Genomic DNA, 25,205 nt, shown 5'->3' on the forward strand with positions numbered 1-25,205 from the left:
GAGCAGGTTCAACAGAAAAGATAATGTAATGAGATATGACACCCAGATCACAACACATCCATACATGCTCATCCTATGAGACTCAAGCTATCTCACCCAAAACAAAAAGGCAGATTGAGAATTTGGGTTCTGACTCACTGTGGGTCACTGTCCCAGAGCTCAGAGACCACTATCAGAGAGATGCCTTCTACATACAGCCCCCCAGTGTTCTGAGGGCAGAGGGTGGACATGCTGAGGTAGCTGGATAGTAGTTAGGTTATGACTGCCCTGAGAGGTCAACACCTAGCTTAGAATAAGTGAAAGTGGAAGCTTACACAACCAAGAAAAGGTCAGAGTTGGAGAATGTTGGAAAATGAGGTGAGATATTGACAAGCTCCACACTTAGCTATCATAAGAAGAGTAGACTGTGACCTACTTTCCCATGTTCTGATTGGGGTTGATCACACACCTCTTGAGATCATGCCCAGATGCTCCAAAAGGCCTTGTTCCCAGTTTTGGAAATCACTGAACTATGCTACAGTGTCTCACCATCATCCCAAGGACTGAAAATGCAACTACTCGTAAGACCTTACACAAATTTTATATTTCTAGAGAAGAGGAGAGATGACCAAGAGTCATGACCCTTTAGAACTCACCTGTTCTTGCTCACATGACCAGCACATATTTTATCCATGAATTTTGGTCTCAGCTTCCAATTCTATAAAGTCACAGAAATATATCTCTATCTTAATCCCCAACAGAAAAACAATGGGGATGATGGCTGCAAAGGCTTCTTCAAAAACAGAGGCATAATAGGACCCAGAGAGTTAATAAACTGGGTAGAAAGGCAAATCCACCCCAGAGTGATAACTCACTTAATGGCAGCAGAATCATCTGACACTTTCCCCAAATGCCCAATTTACTCCCTAGAAGTAGTTTCCACCCCCAAAAAAGTCCCATAAAGTATTATCATTTTTTTCCTAGTCCTTTACGAGCTATCAGATTTCTGTGAGCCAACACTGCTATCTTTGTGTAAATTCTTTCCCACATGAAAGTGGTATCTATTTGAAGTCTGCAGGATTCCTCTTAGAAGACTACCCCTTCCTGAGCAGAGAATTTTACTTGTCTTGCAAGAATTAATGGAGTCCATAAAGCAAGAAATTTACACAAGAGCTATAGCTGTGCAAGGGAGAATTGAGGCAGTTTTCTAGATAACTTAAGACATCAATACTTTGACCCAAAATATTCAAATAAATGAGGCAAAAGTGTGATTTCCTTCAAATGTCTCAGAATATAATTTTCATGCATCTCTTTTCCATAATCCACACAATTCCCTTTTGAATTAACAACTCATACTTCTCTCCACATTATTGCATACATTGCACCTAAATCCATGACTAATGTAATAATCTCAGAATTGGGAGGGACCTCAAGGGTCATCTAGTCTAAGCCATGCCTCCACAACATACCTTCCAAGTGAGCACATAGCCTTTGACTGAAGATCTCCGGGAGGGTGGATCCAAGGTAGCCTTTCCCATTCAGGATTAGATCTTCCTGACAGGAAGTTTTTTCCTTTTGTTGTTCAGTTATTTCAATCATTTCTGACTCTCTGCCAACCCATCTGGGGTTTTCTTGGCAAAGATACTGTAGTAGTTTCCCATTTCCCTCAACAACCCATTTTATGGATGAGGAAACTGAGGCAAAGAATGTGACTTACTCAGGGTCACACAGCTAGCAAGTGTCTGAAGCCATATTTGAACTCATGAAGATGAGTCTTCCTGACTTCAGGTCCAGTACTCTATCCATTGCACCACCTAGCTTTTTCTTTACTTCAAGATTAAATTTACCACTTTGCGTCTTCTACCCATCATTCCTACTTCTGATCTATGGGGCCAAACAGAACAAGTCTCATTCCTCTTTCATGTTAAGACTCTTCAAATACTTAAAGCCACTTGTCACATGTCCCTGAGTTTTCTCTTCTCCAACCTAAACTTGCCTAATGTTTCCAACTGATACTCACATGGCGTAAACTCTAAGCCTTTCCTCATGCTAGTTACCTTCTTCTGGGAAATCTTAGTTCATCGATGTCCTCCCTAAAATATTGCATCCAGGACTGAATGCAATATTCCAGATGTCACGTAGGTACAGTGGTTTTATCATTGTATTCCCAGATTCCATGCTTCTCAATGTATTACCCACTTGGGACTCCTTTGTCACCCTGTTGACTCACTTATTGGCACAATTAAACTAAGTTAATTTAAAACCTAAAAAATAAACTAGTAGATGTAGAGCAAAAGTGTCAAGCCTTCTGCCCTCAACATTCGCCAGTGCCAATGAGATTAAAATGTAATTGGGAAATATTTAATGAAATGAACAAAAATACAATAGAACCTAAATAATGTTAACATGTGGATTCTAAGAAAATATGGTGCCCATAGCAATATATTTGCTTTAGTAGCCCCCATTTCTATATGATTTTGACATCAATGATATAGATCATAGGGCCTTGAAGTGCTTCTCCAAGTCCATTGTCTGAGTGGAAAGGTGAGGGAACCATTGCAAGAAATTCACAAGTTGGGAGATGAATGAAACGGGAAAAAGAAGGAAGAAAATTTCCTCTTGAAAATGCTATCTGGAAGAGGAACTGGCAAGCACTAGGGATCTCTGTTAACTGAAGAAAAATTGCAAAAAAAAATATTCCATGGCAATATTTTCTAGAGGAATAAGTAAAAGCAATGATACTGAAATTATGAATGACAGGATAGCATAATGAATAGCACTGGGCTTGAAATCAGAAAGCTGCAGGCTCAAATCCCACTCTGACACTTACTAGCTGGGTGACCATGTGTGACTCACTTTAACTTGGCTGAACCTTGGACAACTCCCTGGCACTCAAAGTCATAAACAGACTGCAACGGGCTTTGGTCAAGAGTGATCTCCCACAAGAGAAGTCACAGGTCCTTTACACAGGTATGAGGCAGCATAATCCTCCATTTGTAATTAATTATCTGTGTGACTTTGAACAAATCACATCACTTCTGTGCCTCAGTTTCCTCATATGTCAAATGTGAGGGTTGAATTAAATGACTTCAAGTGCTGCTTTTAGCTTCAAATCTGTTTATTCTCCCATGATACTAAGAAAGAAAGAGCTATCTTGGAGGGAGAGGGGACAGACCAGAAATAGATTGTTCTATGAAAAAGCACACAAGTAGTATTTGTAAATTTTTACTAATCTTCTCTTCATGCCATATCATTGGTAAATGGAAAAATTATCTTTGTCAAAAGCATGGTTGCCTTAGATTTCAAGGTTCTCCTCTCTTTTTTGCCAGTTCATTAAACATCCAAAGCTAGGATTGATGGCGCATGACTATAATCCCATCTATGTAAGAGTCAAAGACTGGCAGATCTCATACCGAGGAGTTCTGAGCTTTGGTAGGCTATGTCTGCAGTAAGTTTGGCATTAATATGGTGAGATCTCAGGAGGTGGGGGGGGGGGTTGGAGAGAAGGCACAAATTGCCAAAGGAAGACTGAATCAGCCCCAACAGAGAAGATCAAAGTTTTCACACCAATGAATAATGGGATCAGTCTTTGAGTAGGCCCTGTTTTTTCCAGCTTAGACAAGACAGAGTCATTTTTTTTAAATGCAAATCCTTTGACATTTGAGAACACACACTCATCTCCTCATACATCCTTCAAACATCAGCAGAAAGAGTTTTGGTTTTTGTTTTGTCTTTTACTTATTAACTAATACAGCATCTACCAGAATCCTAAGAATAGGAAACTATAAAATTAAAATACAAACTCCTAGAAACCAAACAATGGATCCACACAGCTGGTTCTTTGCAACTGACTTTGATCATTCTACAGGAGTAAAATTGAATTTTAATTGTCACTGTTATAAACAACATTCTGGTATTGGTGCTACTGCTCATAAACTAGAAAGAATGTGTACAATGGACTAAATTAGTGCAACAAAGTGTAAGTTCTTGGCATTTCTGATGATATAAAAAAATCAGTCCCATGGTATTAGAATAGTGTGTACATATTCATAACCGCTATGCATTTGGCATCTGGGTCAACAGCCATTCATGGGCACATTTGCATCACTGTATTTTGGTCTATTTTGAGGCATCTGAATTTCAAAATAATAAAGCTAGGAGAAAAGGAACGCAAGTTTCACTTCCTTTGACAGTTACATTTCCAGAAACAAGATGAATAATGCACTGATGGGGAAAACAATGGGAGAAAAATGTAAGGTGGTATGAGACCATTATCTCCCTCCCAAAAGTGGGCATTTTAAACAATTGGTTCAGTTACAGAATTGAATGCAGAATTCTTATAATTACCATAAACTGGATCAAGGGGAGATCATTCTTTTTCATCTAGAACAGAGACATTTTTGAATTTTAAATAACTTCTCAAAATATAGTCAAAAGACTGAAAATCTAAACAAAACTTCCTTTCTCTGTAGATCTGCCCTTAATAGGGATCTCATTAACAAATATAAGGAGAGATGTTGCACCAATGCCTAGCTATTTCACATTCAGAAGTCAACACCCGAAGAATAATTCAAACTCAATTATTTGTCTATCTAACAAATAGTTACTAAAACAATCTATTCTCAACAAGTCAAAATCTGAAACGATGAGGGAAATTGTACATATCAAAACCAAAATACAGAGCCCACTGATGCTAAAGGTTCAAAAAATTCACTTCCCCTATTTCATTGATCCAAACCCATAAAAATTACTGACAACATGCTTTTCTAGCATCTTCCTCTAAGTCCATTGGGTATTTGGGTAAGTTTCAGCCCAAGCCAATGCACTGCCTACTGGGGGTGGGGGACACACATACACACATAAAGGACAGCTGTGGGTTGTTTCAAACTCAATCATTTCTCCTTTAAAATCAAAATCATTTTTATGAAAGAAGCAATTTGCTTTCAGATGTTCTTAGGATTGACCCTCTTTAGGGGATTTCTCAAAAACTTGTAATTCAGTGTTAATTCAGTTTTCTTAAATTTGTGTCATTCCCAAGCAGGGGACATCCTAAAAAGCAAGTGGTGCTAGAGCAGGTAGGAGATGCTGCCAGCCAGGATGCCCATTTGGAGACTCAAAGTCCTCAAGTCCAAGAGAATCTTCACTCAAAAGGTCTATGTGATCATCTGAGTGAGCACTCTGGCACATGTGTTCTTCTCACCAACAACAAAACCCAGCTAATTCTGGGCTACCGGGTGACCTACAACAAAGGAAATGACAAAGCAGTGAGTTTCTCAAAGTAGCAGAGACCACAGCAGTTATTAAAGCAACAACATAATGCAAGCACTGAGCTATACCGAGGGCGGGGAGATTGGATTTTTGTCCCTGGGCACTAAAGTTTAGAGGGTGTCGACAGCACTTACCATGTAGAAACACTAAAATGCCTGAGCTTAGCACTTAGCATGAATAGAACATTAAAAAAGAATTGGCCAGCTTATAATGGGTCCTCAAGCTACCCTTCCCTGTGTCCTGAGATCTTTGTCAACAAAGTGCCATGTGCTGTCTCTTCTGCTCCATCTGAATTTCTCTTTAAAAGGTATTTTGAGGGCACTTTTGTCCTAATTGCACTGGTCAAATCTTGAGAATCTTGACCCAGATTCAAAAAGGAATAGTTATGGCTCTGTGCAGTATATTTGAATTTGTGTAAAATTATTTTAAATTCCTGCTTTGATATTTATTACAATGAAGATGTGAGCTTGGATTTCTGAAGACCATGCCAATGAAATACAAACTCTGGCAAGTTCTATACCCCGTAAATTCAAAACTTTATGTTAGGTACTAGGGATATAAAGTTTAAAAATTACATCGTCTTCCCTCCAGGAGCTTATATTCCATGGGGAAGTCTATGGTATACACACAGATAGGTATAATACAAGTTAGGGTGAGACTAGAACAAAGGAGAGGTCTAAACGAAATGCCCTGGGAGAATTTAAGACATTGAATTCATTTGGAAAATTTTTCAAAAATGGGTCTACTGATAGAAAGGCCACCATCTCCAGGATAGCCTTCACCAGAATGATAACCATAGCAAATCAAAATCCAAATCATTCCAACAACCATTTATTAAGCACTTACTGTGTGCCAAGCCTGCCCTCAAGGAGCTCATATTCTACTGGTCCAATGACAAAGTTGTGGCGGCGTTGCCATTTGTCATTTAGGAAAATACACATACTAATAAAATCAGACCTTTCAAAGTACTGAAGAAAGTATAATTGGCTTTGCCTTCATAAGAGGCTGGCTCAGATACAACTAGTTTAGCTTGTGAGTGTTCAAACTTATCAAGTGGTCACTGTGGCCACAGAATCATAGATCTAGAATGGATAAGAGTCTTAGAGGTCATCTAGTCCCACTCTCATTTTACACATAAGGAAACTGAGTCCAAGAAGAGGAAGTGACTTGACCAAGGTCTCAAGGGTAGTAAGGAGCAGAGTCAGGATTTTAACTCAGCCCTTTGACTCCAAATTCAGATAACTGGCTTTTTGTAAAGCAGATCTTCTGTTTAATTGACTGCCTGCCTCTATAAAGAACTACATGGTAGAATTATTCCAAATTGCTTCTCTCTCTAAGACCATGTTTCCGTGCATAGTTTGGCCTGAATGCTCTAATACAGGATTGAAACTCTCACAATAAAACCATCAGCCCTGTATTTGTGTACTGTGAAGAAATTTTAAGCTGCTCTGGAGTACAGACACTCACGGCCCATCAAGTGATTTCATGCATGCTGAGCTGTATAAGTTAATTCCTTCAAGAACGGTTCTCATAATTATTGGTTAAAATTATGAAGTATAGATAGTTCAATAGAGCAAAATAACGTTGCTCTGTGTGAGTGTTTTAAAGCAATGTTCACTTTTTTTGATGGCTTCTTTTAGAAAACCTCTGGCTTTACTGGGGAAATAAGACCATTAAAAGGCAATAACTGGTTTTTCCTTTATTACTCAGAATAATTAGCTACACTTTAAATAAACATTGCAGAAAATCTGTACGTTTTGAACCTGGTTCTCCTTTAAAAGCTACAATAATAATAGCTAACATTTATATAGTGCTTACTAGGTGCCAGGCACTGTGCTAAGAACTTCACAATTATAATCTCATTTGATCTTCACAACAATCATGGGAAATAAGTACTATTATTATCCTTGTTTTACAGACGAAGAAACTGATGTAAACAGAGCTCAAATGATTTGCTTATGATCACATAACTACCAAGGGCCTGACACAAAATTTGAACTTGGGTCTTTTAACCCCAGACCCAGTACACTATCCACTGTACCATTTAATGGGTTCCCCACTCCTGAAGATATTCCAACAGACAATACAAGATCACTTGTTGGGTTTGGGATGAATTGGATGGCCACTGAGGTCACTTCCAATGGAAAAATTCCATGCAGTCATATATTTAGTAGGGGCAGTGAATGCAAGAAATAAAGGTTCTACTTGAATCCATCTACCTCCAGACAAATTTGTCATCAAACTATACATATTATTTGGTGCAAAATAGCTCTTTTGCATCAAATAGTATAGTAGAATTTGTATTCATCCTTTTTAATGCTACTTATAAAGAATTATTTTTTAAAAGGACCAAAACTCCTCACTGATTCATAGTTCGATTAATGAGATACCATGGCTACACCCATTGACACTCAGTAAGAAACAGAACCATTCAACATAGTCAAGGTCATAAAACTGAAAATCACATATTTGTGGGATCTCAAATTGAAAACTTCAAGGAACCTTACACGCCACTTAGCCCAATACCTTCATTTTAAAGAGAAGGAAACTGAGGCCCAAAGGTGAGTGCCTTGCCCAAGCTCACCTAGGAGGTCACTGGGAAATCTGGGGTTAAGTTTTTAAAAAAAAGAGTTATACCATCTATCCAGAACAATTGAGAGAGATGCAAGCCACAAAGCTGCATTCCCTGGAAAAGTGATACGTGTGATTTTTCTAGGGGAACAAAACCAGATGAGCAAAACACTAGAAAGAACATGCTATAAAAGAACTGGAAAGTAAAGTCCATCAATTGGCAAATGGCTGAACAAATTATGATATATGGATATAATTGAATACTACATTCCATAAGAAGTGATGAAAGGGATAGTTTCAGAAAACCTGGGGAAACTCGAATCTACTGGTAAAAAGAAAAGTAGGCAGAACCAGGAGAACTATTTCTCCAATAACAATAATGTAAAAAAAAAAAAACCACACACTTTGAAAGGCTAAAGAACTCTGACTGAAGCAATGACAAACCAGGATTCTATACTACTGATGGTAAAGCAGGCTACTCCCATTTTGGCAGGGGGATGATGAACTCACGATACAGAAAGGAGACACACATTCTTAGCCATGGCTGATACGGAAATGTTTGCTTGACTATGCATATTGGTTACATGATTATGCATATTAGATTTCTTTTCTTTGCCTTTAAAAAAAAATTTGGAGGGAGAGGTCATGAAGATGAGAGGGAAAGGAGAACTAGCAATTGAGCTTCCAGAAAGAAAAAAGTAAAGAAGGTCAGTAAAGCATTTGCACAGAAGAGGAAGGCCAGAAGGAATCACAGATAAGTAGCTCAGCTTTGAAAGTTTCATGTTGACTTTGTCATATGTGTAAAAGAAAGCTGTATATAATGGAGGCTCACCTTATAAGGTACAACCCTCTTTTTCTGTCCTACTTTATTTATGGAAATGCACATTTTATTTGATGTTTATTAAGTCCAGAATAAAAAAATAATTGTTTTTTAAAAGAATGTTCTAAGAAAGAAATCTTTGTCTACACAAAAAAAGAGATGACTGGTTAGAAATGACCCCCACATCTAATTACCACATCTCTGTGTAATTACCATGACTCTGCCATGTAATTCCTATTGGCTGCATACTTTTTTCACATTTCTATTTAAATTCAGGATCAACTTCCAACCTGGGTGACTCTCTGTAGAAAATCATATCTTATTCCTCCTTTGGACATTTTATTTCTGTTCTGAATGTATTATTGTATCTTTCACCCTAAACCATCACACACACACATACATACACACACACACACACACACACACACACACACACACACACACACACACACACACACACACAAACCACATACCCCTCTCTATAACTGTAGAGAGGACAACATCATCCTCACAGTCCCTTGGGCTCCCAATCTAGGAGTGATCCTGGATTTCTCACTCTGTCTGACCCTTCCATCCAAGCCATTACAAAGGTGATCTCTTGAATACACTTCCTTTTCTCCTCTGATGCTGCCACTACTCTGGGGCAAGCTCTCATTACTTACACCTAGACTATGAAAGCCTGTCAGTGAGCCTGCCTGCCTCAAGTCTCTCCCTACACCAATCTATGTTCTATTCAGTCTCTAAAATGATTTTTCTAAAGCACAGGAAAGATCATGTCATCCCCCTACTCAATATACTCCAGTGTTTCCCTATCACATCCAGAATCAAATATAAAATGCTCTGTTTGGCATTCAAAGCCCTCCATAACCTAGCCCATTCCTGCCTTTCCACTCTTCTTGCTCCTTACTCCCCAACATGTACTTTTCATTCTTGTGACATCAACTGGCTGTCCCACAAACAAAGATGCTCAATCTCTTAGCTCCCAGAATTTTCTCTGGCTGCACTCTATGCCTGGAATGCTTTCTCTCCCCAACTTTGACTACTGATGTCTTTGCCTCATCCCCCTTCTAAAGCAAGTCTTCTTTGTCCCCTTTTAATTGCAGCACCTTCCCTCTATTAATTACTTCCTATTTGTCCTGTATATAGCTCACCTTGCATATATCTGTTTGCATGTTTTCTCCCTCATTAGATTATAAGCTCTTTGAAGGTAGGGACTGTCCTCTGCCTCTTTTTGTACCCCCAGCACTTAGCACAGTGCCTGGCACATAGTAGGTACATAATAAATGTCTATTGATTGATTAATTGTTGAAAATATCAACTAGTCAATACTCTTTTTCTGCACAGTAAATATGTCTAGCTAAAATATCTGAGCTGATGACAAGGGGCCATGAGTTATTGTTTCTTTTTCCTCAGTGCACAATAGGCTAAGCCTGAAAGGTGGGCACAGCCACACAAATGAATTTCCTAGATGTGCATAGGCTCTATAAAAGACATAAAATGTTTTACACAGTCTAAGTCACACTTCCCCGGATTAATAAAGGAAACAAAGTTTTATGGCTTCAGAATGATCCTCCAGTGGCCCACTATTACAAAGCATTTTGTAGCACAGTGACTTAGGGAGCAGAATGATGTGACTATGACTTTTTGGAAGTACTCAATGAAATGTCACTAATACAGAATAAATTTAGTAACAGTAGGCCTTGCTTTCTAGCACACAGCACCCTAATAATCCTAAGGTATATATATGCCAATGTACCATAGAGCAATATCTGACTATAGAGGGCAGATCTGCTAAGGAGACTGAGTTATGTCCCTTAATCTTAATTTCCAGAACCCATTTGGCTTATATTCATTGTCTAGTTTTTACTGTTATGAAAGGATCACCAAAAGTGCTGCTCCATGGCCCCAAAATTCAAAGCAAAGGAAAAGTTTAGTGTCGACAAGTGAATGTAAGACACTAGAGGGAAGAGTATTTAAAGGGTTATTTTTTTTTTAGATTTCTAATTTATTAGCATCAACAAACACATATGGTGATAATATTTACTAGTAGGATCATAGATTCAGAAATGGGACGGGACCTTAAAACAACTTCATTTTATAGAGAAAAAAGAGGGCAGAGACTAGACAAGTGACTTGTCAAATGTCTTCATTCTTCCTGTCCCCCACCCCATTTATTTAAAAATATTGGCTTCTATCATTTGAAACACATTTTCTATCAGATAAACAATGATTTTCTTTTTAAGGAGCATTTCTATTTCCAGGATCCGTCTGTATGGGGATATTTGCCATAGTGTTTTGATACATTAGCCTGTCATCTAGAGAACCTCTGCTTTAAATCAGACTCACAAAAGAAGTGAAATAAATTTAGTATCACTGACTAAACAACAAGCTACTGCACCAAATCACAGCTCCATAAAACCTGACGCAAAGGAGGATGCTGGGAAATCTCTTTTTAGTAAAGGCCAAACCATGGGGTGGCAGAAGAACAACCAGCTTGATCAACATGAAATACAGCTCTCTCAATGTCTAAATTAGAAAACCATGAAAAGTAAACATCATTAATAACTGGCCACAGCCATTGATTCTGTTTGTGTTTTTCCCCTATGCTTACCTTGGTGGTTTTGACTTTGTTGCCACTGCTGCAAGACCAGCCAGAATAATCTGGAAGCACCTTACAATCCTCTCCATCCAGGCATGGGTTCATATGACACCACCATTTCTGTAGGACGATGGAGGCTGAAAGAGAGAACCCAAGTCACAGGTGTTAAAGGGGACTTTGTTTTCATTGATCTGGGAGGGAAAACAGTGCCTTCCTTCATGACTGGGTTACAGAAATACAGCTGTTACAAAGATGAAATGTTTTCATTCATAATTAATCCCCCAATTAGAAAAAGAGAGAGAGGGAGAGAAGAAGGAAGGAAGGAAGGAAGGAAGGAAGGAAGGAAGGAAGGAAGGAAGGAAGGAAGGAAGGAAGGAAGGAAGGAAGGAAGGAAGGAAGGAAGGAAGGAGGGGGAGAGGGAATTCAAAGAGAGGATTTAGAATGGTCTTGATAGGGTATAACACTGGGCCAAATTGAATGTGATCAAATTTATTAGGAATAAATATAGAATCTTACACATGGTTTCAGAAAATCAGATTGACAAATAAAAGAGAAGTTGCCAGTAGTATCTACCTGCAAGGGCAATCAACAGTGGGATATGTAGGTTCAAATTGGGGCAGCCAGGGTTCCATCCATTCCAATACCCAGCAGGCCCAGACTGAATAATCTCAGGGAAAAGGTCAAAAGTTTTCATTAACTCTTCTATTCTCCCCAATTTATTTAGAAATGTTGACTTCTGAACTTGTCGAAGGTTGTACAGGTAGAGGAGAATGACTGAGCTGGGATTTGAACCCAGGTCAAATCCTAATTCTGCCACTGAAATCTGCCTGACCTTGGGCAATACACTTTGTTCTCTGGACTTCGGTTTCCTCCTCTATAAAATGGGGGACTTTACTTGGGTGCCATTGGGGGGGCATTGAATAAAAATAAGGGTTAAACCAAAAAACAAAAAAAGAAATGTTGATTTCTATTACCTGAATAATACTCTGAAAGTATTAAACTTAAGGGAAATTTCTATTTTATGGAAACATTGCTTCTCCACCTGAGGGCTACTGGTCCATAATGAGATGTTACTGAAGATAGAGCACCCATGATGACGCCAGCTTTATCTTCAATGGGCTATGTTCAAAAAAATAGTGGTCAGGACCAGTGAGGGAATAGTCCTGCTGCTTTCTGCCCTGGTCATCTGGATGGAGTATTGTGGTCCCTTCTGGGCACCACATTTTTGGAAGGATGTTGATAAACCAGAAAGTGTCCCCAAAAACATGGTTGAAGGAACTGGGGATATTGAGCCAGGAGAAAAGACTTGGTGGTAGAGGGTATGGTAGCTGCACTTCTTGACCAGAAGTGGGTTAGACTAGATGGTTGCTGAGGTCTCTTGTGTCTCTAAGTTTCTGTGATATCATCCCCATTTTAGGGAGGCTCACAATGATTGGCAAGTAGTACTGCTCATAAGTAGCAGAGCTGGGACTTAAACCCAAGTATTCAGAATGAGTCCTGAACACTCTTGCCACTATTCCATAGCTAAAAGATAAGTGATGCCAATCCACGTTCGGTGAGATTTTAGACTGAATGGAGTGAGCACCCAACCTCTCCTTACTTTTGCTATCCGTAACCACTGAAGTTAGTCATGGAGAAAGGGAAGAGTCGTCGGCTTGAATAAAAACAACCAAAATTAACGTTCCAGGCCAAGCTGAGTACAACTCCACAAAGCACCTGGGCCCAGCAGCAAACTCGTTTCTGAAGTGCAAAGACAAAAACACATTAAAAAACTCCATGCTATCTTCACGTTTCACTTGCTGTTCAGCCATCTGAATAAAACAGAGCCCAACCGGCCACTCTGCCCTAATTCTGATCACTGAGGTGCCACTTGAAGTCAATTATTGCACAGAAACACTTCAAACAAGTGGAGACAGGGAAGCCTGGCACTGGCTGGCTTTCCAGCTGCCTTGTGCTAATTAGCTCACCTGCAGAATACTCCCTTAGACTTGCCTCACCAACTACCCAGCTGGCAGCCAGGAGATCTGCTAATGAAATGATTTGTATTTTCAACCTACAAAGCAGGAAATACTGCAAGATTTATAACCTAGATACCCAGTGCTTAGACAAGTGAGACTCTATTTATGGGATGCTGTCTAAACAGGAAGGACCATGGAAAGAGGCATTTGGAGTCAGAAGACAATGGTTCAAATCTCCACTTTACCACTTAGCTGCTGTCTAACTTTGGGCAAGTCACAGAACCTCTGTGAGTCTCCCCAAATCCCTCATATGTAAAATGAGGAGGCTGGAATAGGACATCTAAAGTGGTCCTTTCAGCTCTAAACCTATGGTCTATGAATAATAATAGAAATAAAAATAATAGCCAATATTTATGTAATGTTTGAAAGTTTACAAATGAGCTATGTATATTAACTCATTTGATCCTCACAACAACCCTATGAAGTGTCATTATTCCCATTATGCAGATAGAGAAACTGAGGCACAGAGAGATGAAATGACTTGTCCAGGGTTACACAGCTAGTAAGTGTCTAAGGCAGAATTTGAACTCAGATCATCTTGACTCTAAGTTCTATGCTCTGTACTAGCTGCTTCAATGACAGGGAGAAAAATCACCATTTTGATTGTTCTCCCTGATTTTTTTCTCTTCCCCTACCCCTGGAAAAAATTTAAAGGAGCTTGGTGAGATTCAACTGTTGTTTTAGGAGGATTCAGTCAAACTTGTCTGTACATAAAAAGTTGCCCGAGTATGTTTGAAAATTCCATCCTCTCACAAATATTGATGGTTGTTTTTTTTCTCATGTTTGAGTTGGTTGCCAGTTCCTAATGAAAGTGAAAGTTAGCAGAAGATCATAGGAGCTTAGGTCTAGAGCTGAAAGGAAAATTACAGGCCATTTAGTTCAATCTCCTCATTTTAGAGTAAGAAACTGGGGCCCAGTGAGATGACTTGCCCAAGGTCACGAAGGTAGGAAGTAGCCCAGCCAAGATTTTGAACTGATAACCCCTGACTCCAAACCCATTATACAATACTGAAGTCTTGCTATTTGTGACTTGGCGAGCAGCTGTTCTTTCTACCTGTTAAGGCACATTGTCATGGGTAAAATTCTTACTAGAATAAATTCAGAGGACCACACAATGAGTCTAAAACCTGGAGATCAGGGTCTAGCAAGTTCAAGTAAAAAGTCGTTATCATCCGAAAAGGTTGTCTAGTAGAAATAATCCCCTCCTTTCTAAGAGGCAGTGTTGCTTAGTGAGTAGGGAGCTACCTTTGGAGTTCAGGAGACCTAGGTCCAAATTTTGCTCTTGACAGTCCTACTTAGATGACCCTGAGGAAGCCACTCGGCTTCTCAGTGACCCCATCTCTCCACGACTGTAAGTTCACCTGCTCTGTGTTGATAGAGATTGCTGGTCACTGAGAGCCCTCTGTACTGATAAAATCACTGGTGTGGGAAAAATAGCTTTCTGACTATGTTCATACCCACATAAGAAGAAAATACACTCAATCCAATCAAAAATGCAACAGGGCACCACGTAAGTAGTGAGCTTCTCATTGGTTAACTTGGGCAAATGTTTTGAATTTGCATCATCCGTTAAAATTCTCCTGTCATACTTTCTTGTGTAATAGAGGTGTGCAGCCTTGGGTTCTTGAATGTCATGTTACTCGAACCTAAAATCTGGTGGGTCCTGTGTATTTAGAAAGATGTTTATCATTCAAAAGCAGCCTAGGTTTAAAGAGGCTCGTTCCCTGGAAGAGGCAATACAGGGATGAATTTCAACTATAGGAATTCTTCAAGACGAAAGCTTGTGAGGGAGCAGGAGTAGAATGGAACATACACATCAACATATGCTTGAGCCAGACCATAAGAGTTGATTGTTAAATTCCATGTGATCATTTTTACTGTGGAAATTGGCAAAAGCAACAAATCAGGAATTGATTTATTGTTTTACTGATAATCTAGACATAAGAAAGTATTAATAATGCAGATTAAACTTAATTGTGGGTATAAAACATTTTTCAGACAGCTGGTTGTTAAACATTTACCAGCACACTCCTGGATGGACCTCAGTAGAGAGAGTAACCACATAAAAGAAATCAGTTCCTTAAGTAATAAAATCTTTGACAATATATCTGTAGCCGTAGTGAGGTAGGGTGGTGATCCAGCTTGTTTAGTCACTCCTAAAGTATTTCACTCTACTATGGCCTAGACAAATTTCCTCATACAAATGCTCATTCTTGGTTCAGAGAGTAGCTATAATTCTCTCTTCCTTTTTCATTTTTTTTAATTTCCCAACTCTGGGTCCCCAGACAGAGACAGTTGTTTGGCAAAACGTTATCAGTGTCAAATCTTTCTCTTTTTTTTCTCTATGAATATTGACCCCTTAATTGCTTCCTCTCAACTGTATTTCCACTAAGTAACTGTACCCAGACTAGCAGAGGCCTATAGTTAACAATGTTTATAAAGACAGAGTGACCATTTAAAATAAAGAAAGATAAATAGATGTTCCCCATGCCCAGAATGAAAGGGCGCAGGCTTCCTTAAACGACCCCTGATGAAAAGGGAGATAACAGAATTACAATATATCACCTTTCCTAACACTCCTTGGGTCCTCCCAGTTGGCCCAAATAATCTCATTGCCACATTTCTGATGGCCCTGCCACTATCTCCATGCCACAAAGCTTTCATGGTCTCCTTTTCTCCAACCTAACTCTTTAGCTGCAGTATTGTTGTGCTGTTTCAGAAAGAATATGGATTCTTACCCCAAGGATGGTTTGGCAAGGCCTTCCCACTTTTGCTCTGTTGAGAGTCTCAGTTCTCAGGACAGCTAGCTCCCAAAATGAAGATGGCAGGCCAAGATCTTCCCAGGAAGCTAGTGCCGTTGTAAGCTTAGATTTACCTTTCTACACTCTTCTTGACACAAATATTTGCTTTCTCCTTCACACAAACTTGATACACAAAATCCAGAGAGATTTAACAAATTCAATTAATATTTATCAAATGCATTACTCTATGTGTTACTCTGTGGTAGAAGTTGGGGATAAAATGCAAAAATAAAATAAGCCCTGGGCTCAAGTATCTTACATTCTAACAAATGTAGAATATTGATGAATTTGGAGTGAATACTGATTTTTATGAGAGGCAACCCAGTGCCTTCCAGGCCTCCCTTCCCAGGTAGGGAACTAGCCTCTGGAAGACCTTGACACCTGCTGATAGTTTGACCCTGGACAAGTCACTTCAGTGCCTCCAAGCAATTCTGTAAGACTCTAAATTGCCCAGCTGATGCTGATCTGCATTGATATAAGGCCACAGGTATGGAAAAATGCAAAAAAAAAAAATCAGATTTCTTTTCAATGTGTTGATTGGTTTTGTCAAAAAAAATTCTTTTCTTTGTCTTTTTTTCCTTTGTTTGTTTCTTTTTTTGGTGGAGTCTAGATCTCCCTGTCTCACACAGGGCAGAAGTATAGTGACCACTCACAGGCAAACTGAACTACTGGTCAGCATGGTAGAAACTTGGACCGGTTCTGCTTCCAACTTCCCCTCCTTAGGCAGCCTAGTACCCCCTGACCTCCACCCTCAGGAGCTCACCATATTGGGGTTGCACTAGTGCAGACACTCAATTGGCTGTGAACTCCCAAACTCTGGCAATTCACCAGCCTCAGCCTCCCCCCAAAGAAGGAATTAGAAACACATAACATTCCTCTTGTTCATGTTTTCTTTTTAATTCTTTGTTATAAATTATGTTTCTCAGGAAAAGAGGAAGAGAAGGTTGGGTGTGGTTGGGGGTGTGAAATGTGAAAACAAAAGAAATAAATAAAAAATCTAAAATCAAAATTGAAAATGGCATTTTCATTTTCCCGAGTTGGATTTCCATGTCTTTTCAGGAACACAGACTTTCAGAGCTGGAAGGCACCTCACAGGAAATGTGAAAGAATGGAATATATGCTGAATTTGGAGTCAGAGAACCTACAATCAAATTCCATCTCTGTGGGACCTCCTAGGGCCTCAGTTTCCTCATCTGTAAAATGAGACGATTGGACTAAATGTCCTCTAAATTCTTTGCAACTCTAAATCTGTGATCTTATGAGCCTGTGATTAGAGGTCACCTGGTCCAAACGTATGTCAACAATGATCCAGCAAGTGGTGGGTCAGCCTTGTGGTTATCAATAATGCTATGATCTTTCTTGTATAGTTCTTTTGTGTATTCTTGCCACCTTTTTCTAACATCTTCTGCTTCTGTTAAATCCCTACCATTCTTGTCTTTTATCATGCCATTTTTGCATGAAATTTTCTCTTGATGTCTCTAATTTTCTTGAAGAGGTCTCTTATTTTTCCCATTCTTTTGTTTTCCTCTATTTCTTTGCATTGCTCATTTAAGAAAACCTTCTTATCCCTCCTTGCTTTCTTTGGAATTCTGCGTTAAGTTTGATATGTCTTTCCCTTTCTCCTTTACCTTTCACTTTTTCTTTCCTCAGCTATTTTCAAAATCTCATCAGATAGTCATTTTGCTTTTTGATTCTTCTTTTCCTTCAGAATGTTTCTTTTTTCTTGCTGCCTCCTATACAATGTTGCAAATCTCTGTCCATAGTGTTTTAGGCACTCTACCAGAAACAATCCCTTAAATCTATTTGTCACCTCCATTTCGTATTCATAAGGGACGTTATTTAGGTCATACCTATATGGTCTTCAATTTAAGTCTGAATTTTGCAATAAAGAAGCCCATTATCTGCACCACAGTAAGCTCCAGGTCTTACTTTAACTGACTGTATAGAGCTTTGACAGCAAAGGATATAATCAATCTGATTTCTATATTGATCATCTGGTGATGTCTATGTGTAGGGTCACCTTATGAGTTATTGAAAAAGAGTGTTTGTTATGACCAGTGGAATAACTTAATAAAACTCTATTAGTCTCTGCCCTGCTTCATTTTGCACTCCAAGGCCAAATTTGCCTATTATTCCAATTATCTTTTGATTTCCTACTTTAGCATTCCAATTCCCTATGATGAATGTGACATCTTTTTTTATTGGTGTTATTTCAGAAGATGTTATAGGTCTTCATAGAACTGATCAACTTTGGTCTCTTCAGCATCAGTGGGTAGAGCACAGACTTATATTACTGTGATGTTGAATGATTTGCTTGCATTCAAACAGGTATCATTCTGTCATTTTAAGATTATATCATAGTACTGCTTTTCTCACCCTTTTATTGACTATGAGGGCTGTTCTATTTCTTCTAAGCTATCCTTGCCCACAGTAGTATACGTAGTGATCATCTGAATGAAATTCACCCATTCCCATACATTTACATACATTGACAAACAAGATGTCAATGTTCAATCTTTCCATCTCCTGTTTGACCACATCCAGCATACCTTGGTTCATAGATCTTACCTTTCAGGTTGTTACACAATATTGATCTTTACAGCACTGGACTTTTCTTTTGTCACCAGACATATCGTCCAGCTGAGCTGCCAGTTGTCCTCTGCTCTTCCCCAGTAACATATTGGACACCTTCCAACCTGATGGACTCATCTTTCAATGTCATCTCTTTTATTATTTTAGTGCTATCCATCGGGTTTTCTTGGCAAAGATATTGGAGTGGTTTGCCATTTCCTTCTCCAGCGGATCATGTTTTGTTAGAATTCTCTGCTATGACCTGTCCATCTTGGGTAACCATGTATGGCATAGCTCATGGTTTAATTAGGCTGCACAAGCCTTTCCACCATGACAAGGCAGTGATCCTTGCATCAAGCCTAAATTTGTCTCTCTTCAATTTCATCCACTGAGGGACAAACAGAACAGATTATTACATAAAGTAAAAATCATCTGGGCTCAAATTAACAGAATAACTATTGCCATAGAGAGCTGTTGCTCAGTTGTTTCAGTCACATCCAACTCTTCGTGACCCCGGCTGGGGTTTTCTTGGCAGAGATATTGGAGTGGTTTGCCATTTCCTTCTCTCTAGCTCATTTTAGAGATGAGAAACAGAGGCAAACAGGGTTGGAGTAACTTGCCCAGGGTCACACAGCAAGTAAATATCTGAGGCTAGATTTGAACTCATGAAGATGAGCCCTTCTGATTCCAAGCCCAGGGCTCTTTACTGCACCACCTAGCTGCCATGGAGAGATAGAGACCTAAGAAGGACCACAAGCACAGGCAGAATAAATGTTTCTTGTAAGTGAAGAGCTGGATCTTGAACTTCCTGTTGGAGCAGGAATTGGATATTTGATCTTTTCAGCAAAGAAAGTGATTTGATAGTTCAGAAGTTTAAGCTATGCGGGTCAGGGCAGGGCTATGAGCTGAGGCAAAGAACCAGAAGCAGAAATCTTTTCTAATGGCCATGGATGTTAACATATGGCTCCTTAACACACTCTACAGGAAAATGAATGCATAGGAGATGTATTTTTCTTTCCTTTTCTGAAATACTGCACAGTGCTTCAAATGAGAACATCTATTAGTTTCTATTCTAAAAATGCCTTTGTTAACCATAAAAGGGTTCTTAATTTTATAAAGTCACTACAGCTGCTTAACATAAAAATTCGGGGCATGGAAGGAGTATGCCTTCATTGGTAACCCGTGCTGCCACATTGTAATGAACTTCCTCATTTACAAGCCTCAGATTCCAAAAAACCCATGAATTCTACATAACTTGTGGAGAGTCTGGTCCTTGGTGTGGCATCTTTGGCTATTATTTTCCATGTAAAATATTAATAGGCCTTGGTCTGGTCCACTTCCACTCCTCATTGTTGTGCAGTGTTCTATATCCCTTGTTCCAAATATATACCCCGTTAAGGAAAAAAATGTATTACTTGGGGTACTTGGGCTGTTATACTTTTAAATTAGCCTAAGTAAGAACAGGCTCACATCTGGAGATTTAGTTTCTCAAATGTTGATTTAGCTTAATTGTATTTACATAGTGTTAGGGCTTAACTAAAAATTACCTTTTTACACTGAAAATACAGACAAGAAAATTAAGTGATATCTAAATGGCATATATTTCCCATGGAAACAGAAATTAGTACAGGAATACCTCCCCACGTGTTAATGTATTTTCTGTTTTGTTATTTTTGCCTGGACCACAGTTATTCCAAGTTTTACCTACTGAGCTATTTATTAACTGTAGAGGCAAGTAGGGGAAAGTTCTGCAAGTTACATTACATTTTTTTCAGTTGTTTTCCAGTCATGTCCAACTCTTCATAAGCCCATTTGGGATTTTCTTGGCAAAGATACTGGAGTGGTTTCTCATTTCCTTCTCCAGATTATTTTATAGATGAGGAAACTGAGACAAAGGAAATGAAGTGACTTGCCCAAGGTCACACAGCTAGTAAGTGTTTAAGGCCAGATTTGAACCCAGAAAAATGAGTCTTCTTCACCCCATGCCAAGACTCTATGCACTATGGCACCACCTACCTGCCTTACATTACGTATGATTATAAGACAAGAAAGGGAAACAGTGTGATGTAATGGATATGGTGTGAGCCTGGGATCTTGGAAGATACGTGTTCAAATTTCTCCTCTGATATTTCCCAGCTGTAAGGCCTCAAATACATCATTCAGCATGACTCCCCTACCAATAAAATGAGAAGCTGGATCCTCACCGAGTTATTAGGAGAATAAAAAAGGAGAACGTGTGAAAAAAAAAAGTAAGAATATTTTTTTTTCATAATGGCTAAAAAAAGAAAGAAAATATGGCCTTCCAGTCCTACTCCAATGAGGCAAAAATGGAGATAATGCAGAGTGAGGATCCAAAAACGGCTCGAGCTAAAACAATGAGTGAAATAAAGATGAAGTTGAATTGGGAGGAGGAGATTCAGTGCTTACATTCATATGCTTACATTCAAAACATCAGTTTCACAAGTACAAGATGGGAGGAACATGTCCAGACTTCAGTTCATCTAATAAAGGATCTGTAAGCAGGAGATCTCAAAATGAGAAAACAGAAACACCATAGTACAGATTACCTGAGTTCATATCCTGTCTGTGCTTTGTACAATCTTGGAGATGTTGGGCAGCTAGGTGGTACCGTGGATAGAGTGCCAGGACCTAGACTCAGGAAGAACTGAGTTCAAATCTGGCCTCAAGCACTTAGTAGCTATATGGCCCTATGCATGTCACTTAACCCTGTTTGCCTCAATTTCCTCATCTGTAAAATGGGCTGGAGAAGGAAACAGAAAACCACTCCAGTATCTTTGCCAAGAAAATCCCAAATGGGATCACAAAGAGTCAGACATAACTGAAAACAATTGAACAAAAATAGCAACAAAAGACGCTGTTGGGCAAGTCATCTTTTATTTCTTTGGGTCTCAGAGTCTTCATTTGTAAAATGAAGAGGTTGGCTAGAAAACTTCTAACATCTGAACACTTTAATGTGGCAAATAAAAAAACTAATTCATTCTTGGCTGCACTGAGAGCTAACCATGTCCAACGCTATGAAGGCCTGGTCAAAGTATATGTGGAATATTGTATTCCTTCTTAGATAGCATACTTCAGGAAGGACTTTGAGATATGGACTTGGTGACTAGAAGGATGGTGATGTTCTTGGCATAAATATCAAAGTCTAGAAATGTTATTCATTTGTGAGGGAAAGATAATCAATTCCGTTTTAATCTTGAGCTTGAGACACCCTCAGGTTAACCAAAAGGCCTTTGGTGATAGGAGACTGGAACTCAGGAGAGAGACTAGGCCAGGTAATATAGATATGGGAGGCATCAGCTATGAAATAATCGTTAAATTCGCGTGAGCAGATGAGATCATCAAAAGAGAACATGTACAGAGGGATGAAGGCCTATGAAAGAGCTTTGATGCAACACTCACAGACAGGGGTATGATACTGATGGTACATTAGCAAATGACACTAAAGAATAGTCAGGCAGGCAGGAGGAGAATCAAGAAAGAGCAATGTCACAAAAACCCCAAAAGTAAAAGCTCTCCAGAGTGAAAGTGTAGTCAATGGTGTCAAATGCTGAAGTCAAGAAGAATGACGATTGACAGGTGCTTAGTTGTTTCAGTCACATGCAACTCTTCATGACCCCATTTGGGGTTTTCTTGGAAAAGATACTAGAGCGGTTTGCCATTTCCTTCTCCAGCTCATTTTACACATGAGGAAACTGAGGCAAACGGGGCTAAGTGACTTGCCCAAAGCCACATAGCTAATAAATGTCTGAGGCCAGAATTGAACTCAGGTCCTCCTGACTTCAGGGCCAGTGCTCTATCCACTGTGCCACCTATCTGGATTGAGAAAAACTATCAATTTTGACAATTAAGAATGAGTTCTAAAGAGATACTGACCAAACCTTAGTTCCTCTGTAAATTTGACAAGGCCACAACAAATTGTCCTTGCTACAGACAGTAAACTACATTCTTAACTAAGATGCATCCAAAAACTCCCCAGAATATAAAAACTGGTTATCATTGGAAAGAAAAAATATGCTTTTAAAAAAAAACCCTACAGATCTTACATCCATGAACTGCTTTATTAATCTGTTCTTAAAAACAACTCGAGTATTCATAACAAAAGACAACATATTTCATTAAGCACTCACTTTGAGAAAATGAATCAAGCTTATTTTGCATCCAGTAGTTATTTCATTTTATCAAGAAGGACATTCAGTGTCATCTATGTAGACTCATATTTTAATAAATGTCTACAGTGCCATTTCCCGTCACAAAGAATAGGATCAATGTCATATTCTTTGACAGCCAATCAAACTGAACAGATGTTCATTCATTCCCTGCTGTGTGTGGAGAACCGTATTAGTCTCTGAGGGAGTTATGACATTTTAGGTAAGATACAACCCCTGAGCTCATGTGTCCTGCACTCACGGAGCTTACTTACAGCCTAGTAAGGGATACAACACATACACAGAAACCAATAATACACAATATTATATGATTTATGAACTAGAGAATTACAAAACAAAGTTGTAGGTGAGATCCAAGGAGTAGATAATCCTGACTGGGAAGATCACAGAAAACTTTGTGGAAATGGGACTCTTGAGTTGGTCTTTAAAGTTGAAGTGTGAATCCAGTGGAGAAGGAGGGTGTTGTAGACACAGGGAATGAGGTGAGGAAAGACAGAAAAGCTGTGATAATGCTGTGGAGATAGAGCATAGCCTAGTTTAGCTGGAGCATAGACTATATGGAGGGGAGTACTTTGGAAATATTGGGGTTCACATGACAGTGAAAAGTCTTGACTGCAAATGCAATCAAAGCAAGTAGGGAGGCAATAGGGAGCAAGTGAAGACTTTTGAGCACAGAGGAGTGATGTCACCAGGTTTGTATGTTAGAAAGATTATTCTGACAGTGATGTGCAGTATGGATTAAAACAAGGAGTATGTAGAGGTGGGAAGAAAAGGAAAGAAGCTAGGGCAAGAGTCCAAGTTGGTTATAAGATTTTTATAGTAGGGTGGTAACTATGGGATTTGGAAGGTATAGATAAAGGTGAGAGATATTGCAGTCCACTGGTTGGCTATGAGAGGTGATGAAGAAAGAAAGGTCAAAGAAAACCCCAAGTTTGCATACGTGAGGAGCAGGGTGAAGGTTGGTGCCACTGTAAGAAACAGTGAGATCAGGAAGAGAAGCAGGTTTGGGGGGGACATGTTGATTTGGAGTTGTCATTGGGACACACAAGTGAAGGTTTCCAGTTTAGCTAGATGGAAGAGTCCAAGAGAAGGGTGAAAACATAGAATGCCAAATTCTTGGAGGGTCCCAAATGTCAGGCCAAAAAGTTCATATTTAACTTAGTAGACTATAGGGATTCACTGAAGAATGTTGAGCAATGGAATAAAATGGACAGCAAGGTGGCATAGTGGATAGAGTGCTGGGTCCAGAGTCAAGAAGTGTCATCTTCCTGAGTTCAAATCTAGCCTCAGACACTTACCAGCTGTATGACCCTGGGCAAGTCATTTACCCCTATTTGCCTCAATTTCCTCATCTGTAAAAAGAGCTGGAAAAGGAAATGGCAAACCACTTCAATATCTTTGCCAAGAAATTCCCAAATAGGATCACAAAGAATCAGACATGACTGAAAACCAACTGAGCAACAAAAATATGCACAAATCTTCTGTAAGGAAGACTAGTCCAGAAGCACTCTGAGCACAGATTGGAGTAGGAATACAGTGGAAGTCAGAAGACCTACTAGGAAGCTATTGAAACCATCAAGGTAAGTGGTAATGAGGGCTTGGGTAGGGCAGGAGCAGCTGAAATAGAGGGACAGATGTGAGTCTTATGAAGATAGAATTGATGGGATTTGTTCATTGATCGGGTATAAAAAGTGAGGGAAGTGTCAGAGAAAACATCAGTTTAAAACACAGGCACCTGGATACATGTTTATGCCATTAGCAAAAATAGTGAAGTTAAAAGAAGATATGGGCTTACCAAGAAAGATTCTCTCTACTATTTACTTCCCCTGTGAATCTGAATAAGTCACTAAACTCCTCTGGGTCTCAGTTTTCTTGTCTATAAATAGGGGTGGTGGGGTGGAACTACATGAAATCTAGGTTTTCTTCCAGCTCTAGAGATCTTTGTATGATCCTAGAATTGATTTGCTTCAAACATGATGAGGTGAAGAAGGCATTAGGTGCCAGGTAGAGATGTTCTGTAGATAATTAAGGATATAGATCCGGAGTTTGAGAGAAAAGCCAGGCCTGAAGAATCAGATTCAAGGACCATCTGCAGAGAATCAAGAGTTAAAGCCTTGGGGGTGGATGAGATTGTCAGGGGAGAGTGGAGGGGAGGGAGACAGAGAGAAGAGGAGGGGAGGGAAAGGGAGTGCTTGAGGAAAGAGACTTGGGAAGCACTCACTTTCAAGGGTCGGGACCATTATGTGAAGTCAACAATGGAACAGTCAGAAGTGCAGACTTTGATTTGGAAAGGACCTCAGAAATTATTTACTCCAGTCTCTCATTTTACAGATGGGGAAACTGAGGTCCAGAGAGACTATGATTTGTCCAAGGTTACATAGAGAGTAACTG

At 39.4% G+C, this 25,205-nt stretch overlaps 1 protein-coding gene across 1 annotated transcript in view; it reads right to left on the reverse strand.

The window, feature by feature from the left end:
* Nucleotides 1-2,485: 2,485 nt before the first annotated feature.
* The window catches only part of TAFA4 (TAFA chemokine like family member 4), a 182,822-nt gene continuing 160,102 nt past the window's right edge, over nucleotides 2,486-25,205 (reverse strand). The window contains exons 5-6 of the mRNA XM_021007570.2: nucleotides 11,250-11,374; nucleotides 2,486-5,218 (exon numbers count right to left, since the gene is read on the reverse strand). Of these exons, the coding sequence (XP_020863229.1) occupies nucleotides 5,207-5,218; nucleotides 11,250-11,374 (137 nt within the window). The 3' untranslated portion in view covers nucleotides 2,486-5,206. The remainder of the gene's footprint in view (nucleotides 5,219-11,249; nucleotides 11,375-25,205) is intronic.

This window comes from Phascolarctos cinereus, unplaced genomic scaffold (genome assembly GCF_003287225.1).
Source record: "Phascolarctos cinereus isolate Bilbo 61053 unplaced genomic scaffold, phaCin_HiC Scaffold_4;HRSCAF=312, whole genome shotgun sequence".
Classification (NCBI taxonomy): domain Eukaryota; kingdom Metazoa; phylum Chordata; class Mammalia; order Diprotodontia; family Phascolarctidae; genus Phascolarctos; species Phascolarctos cinereus.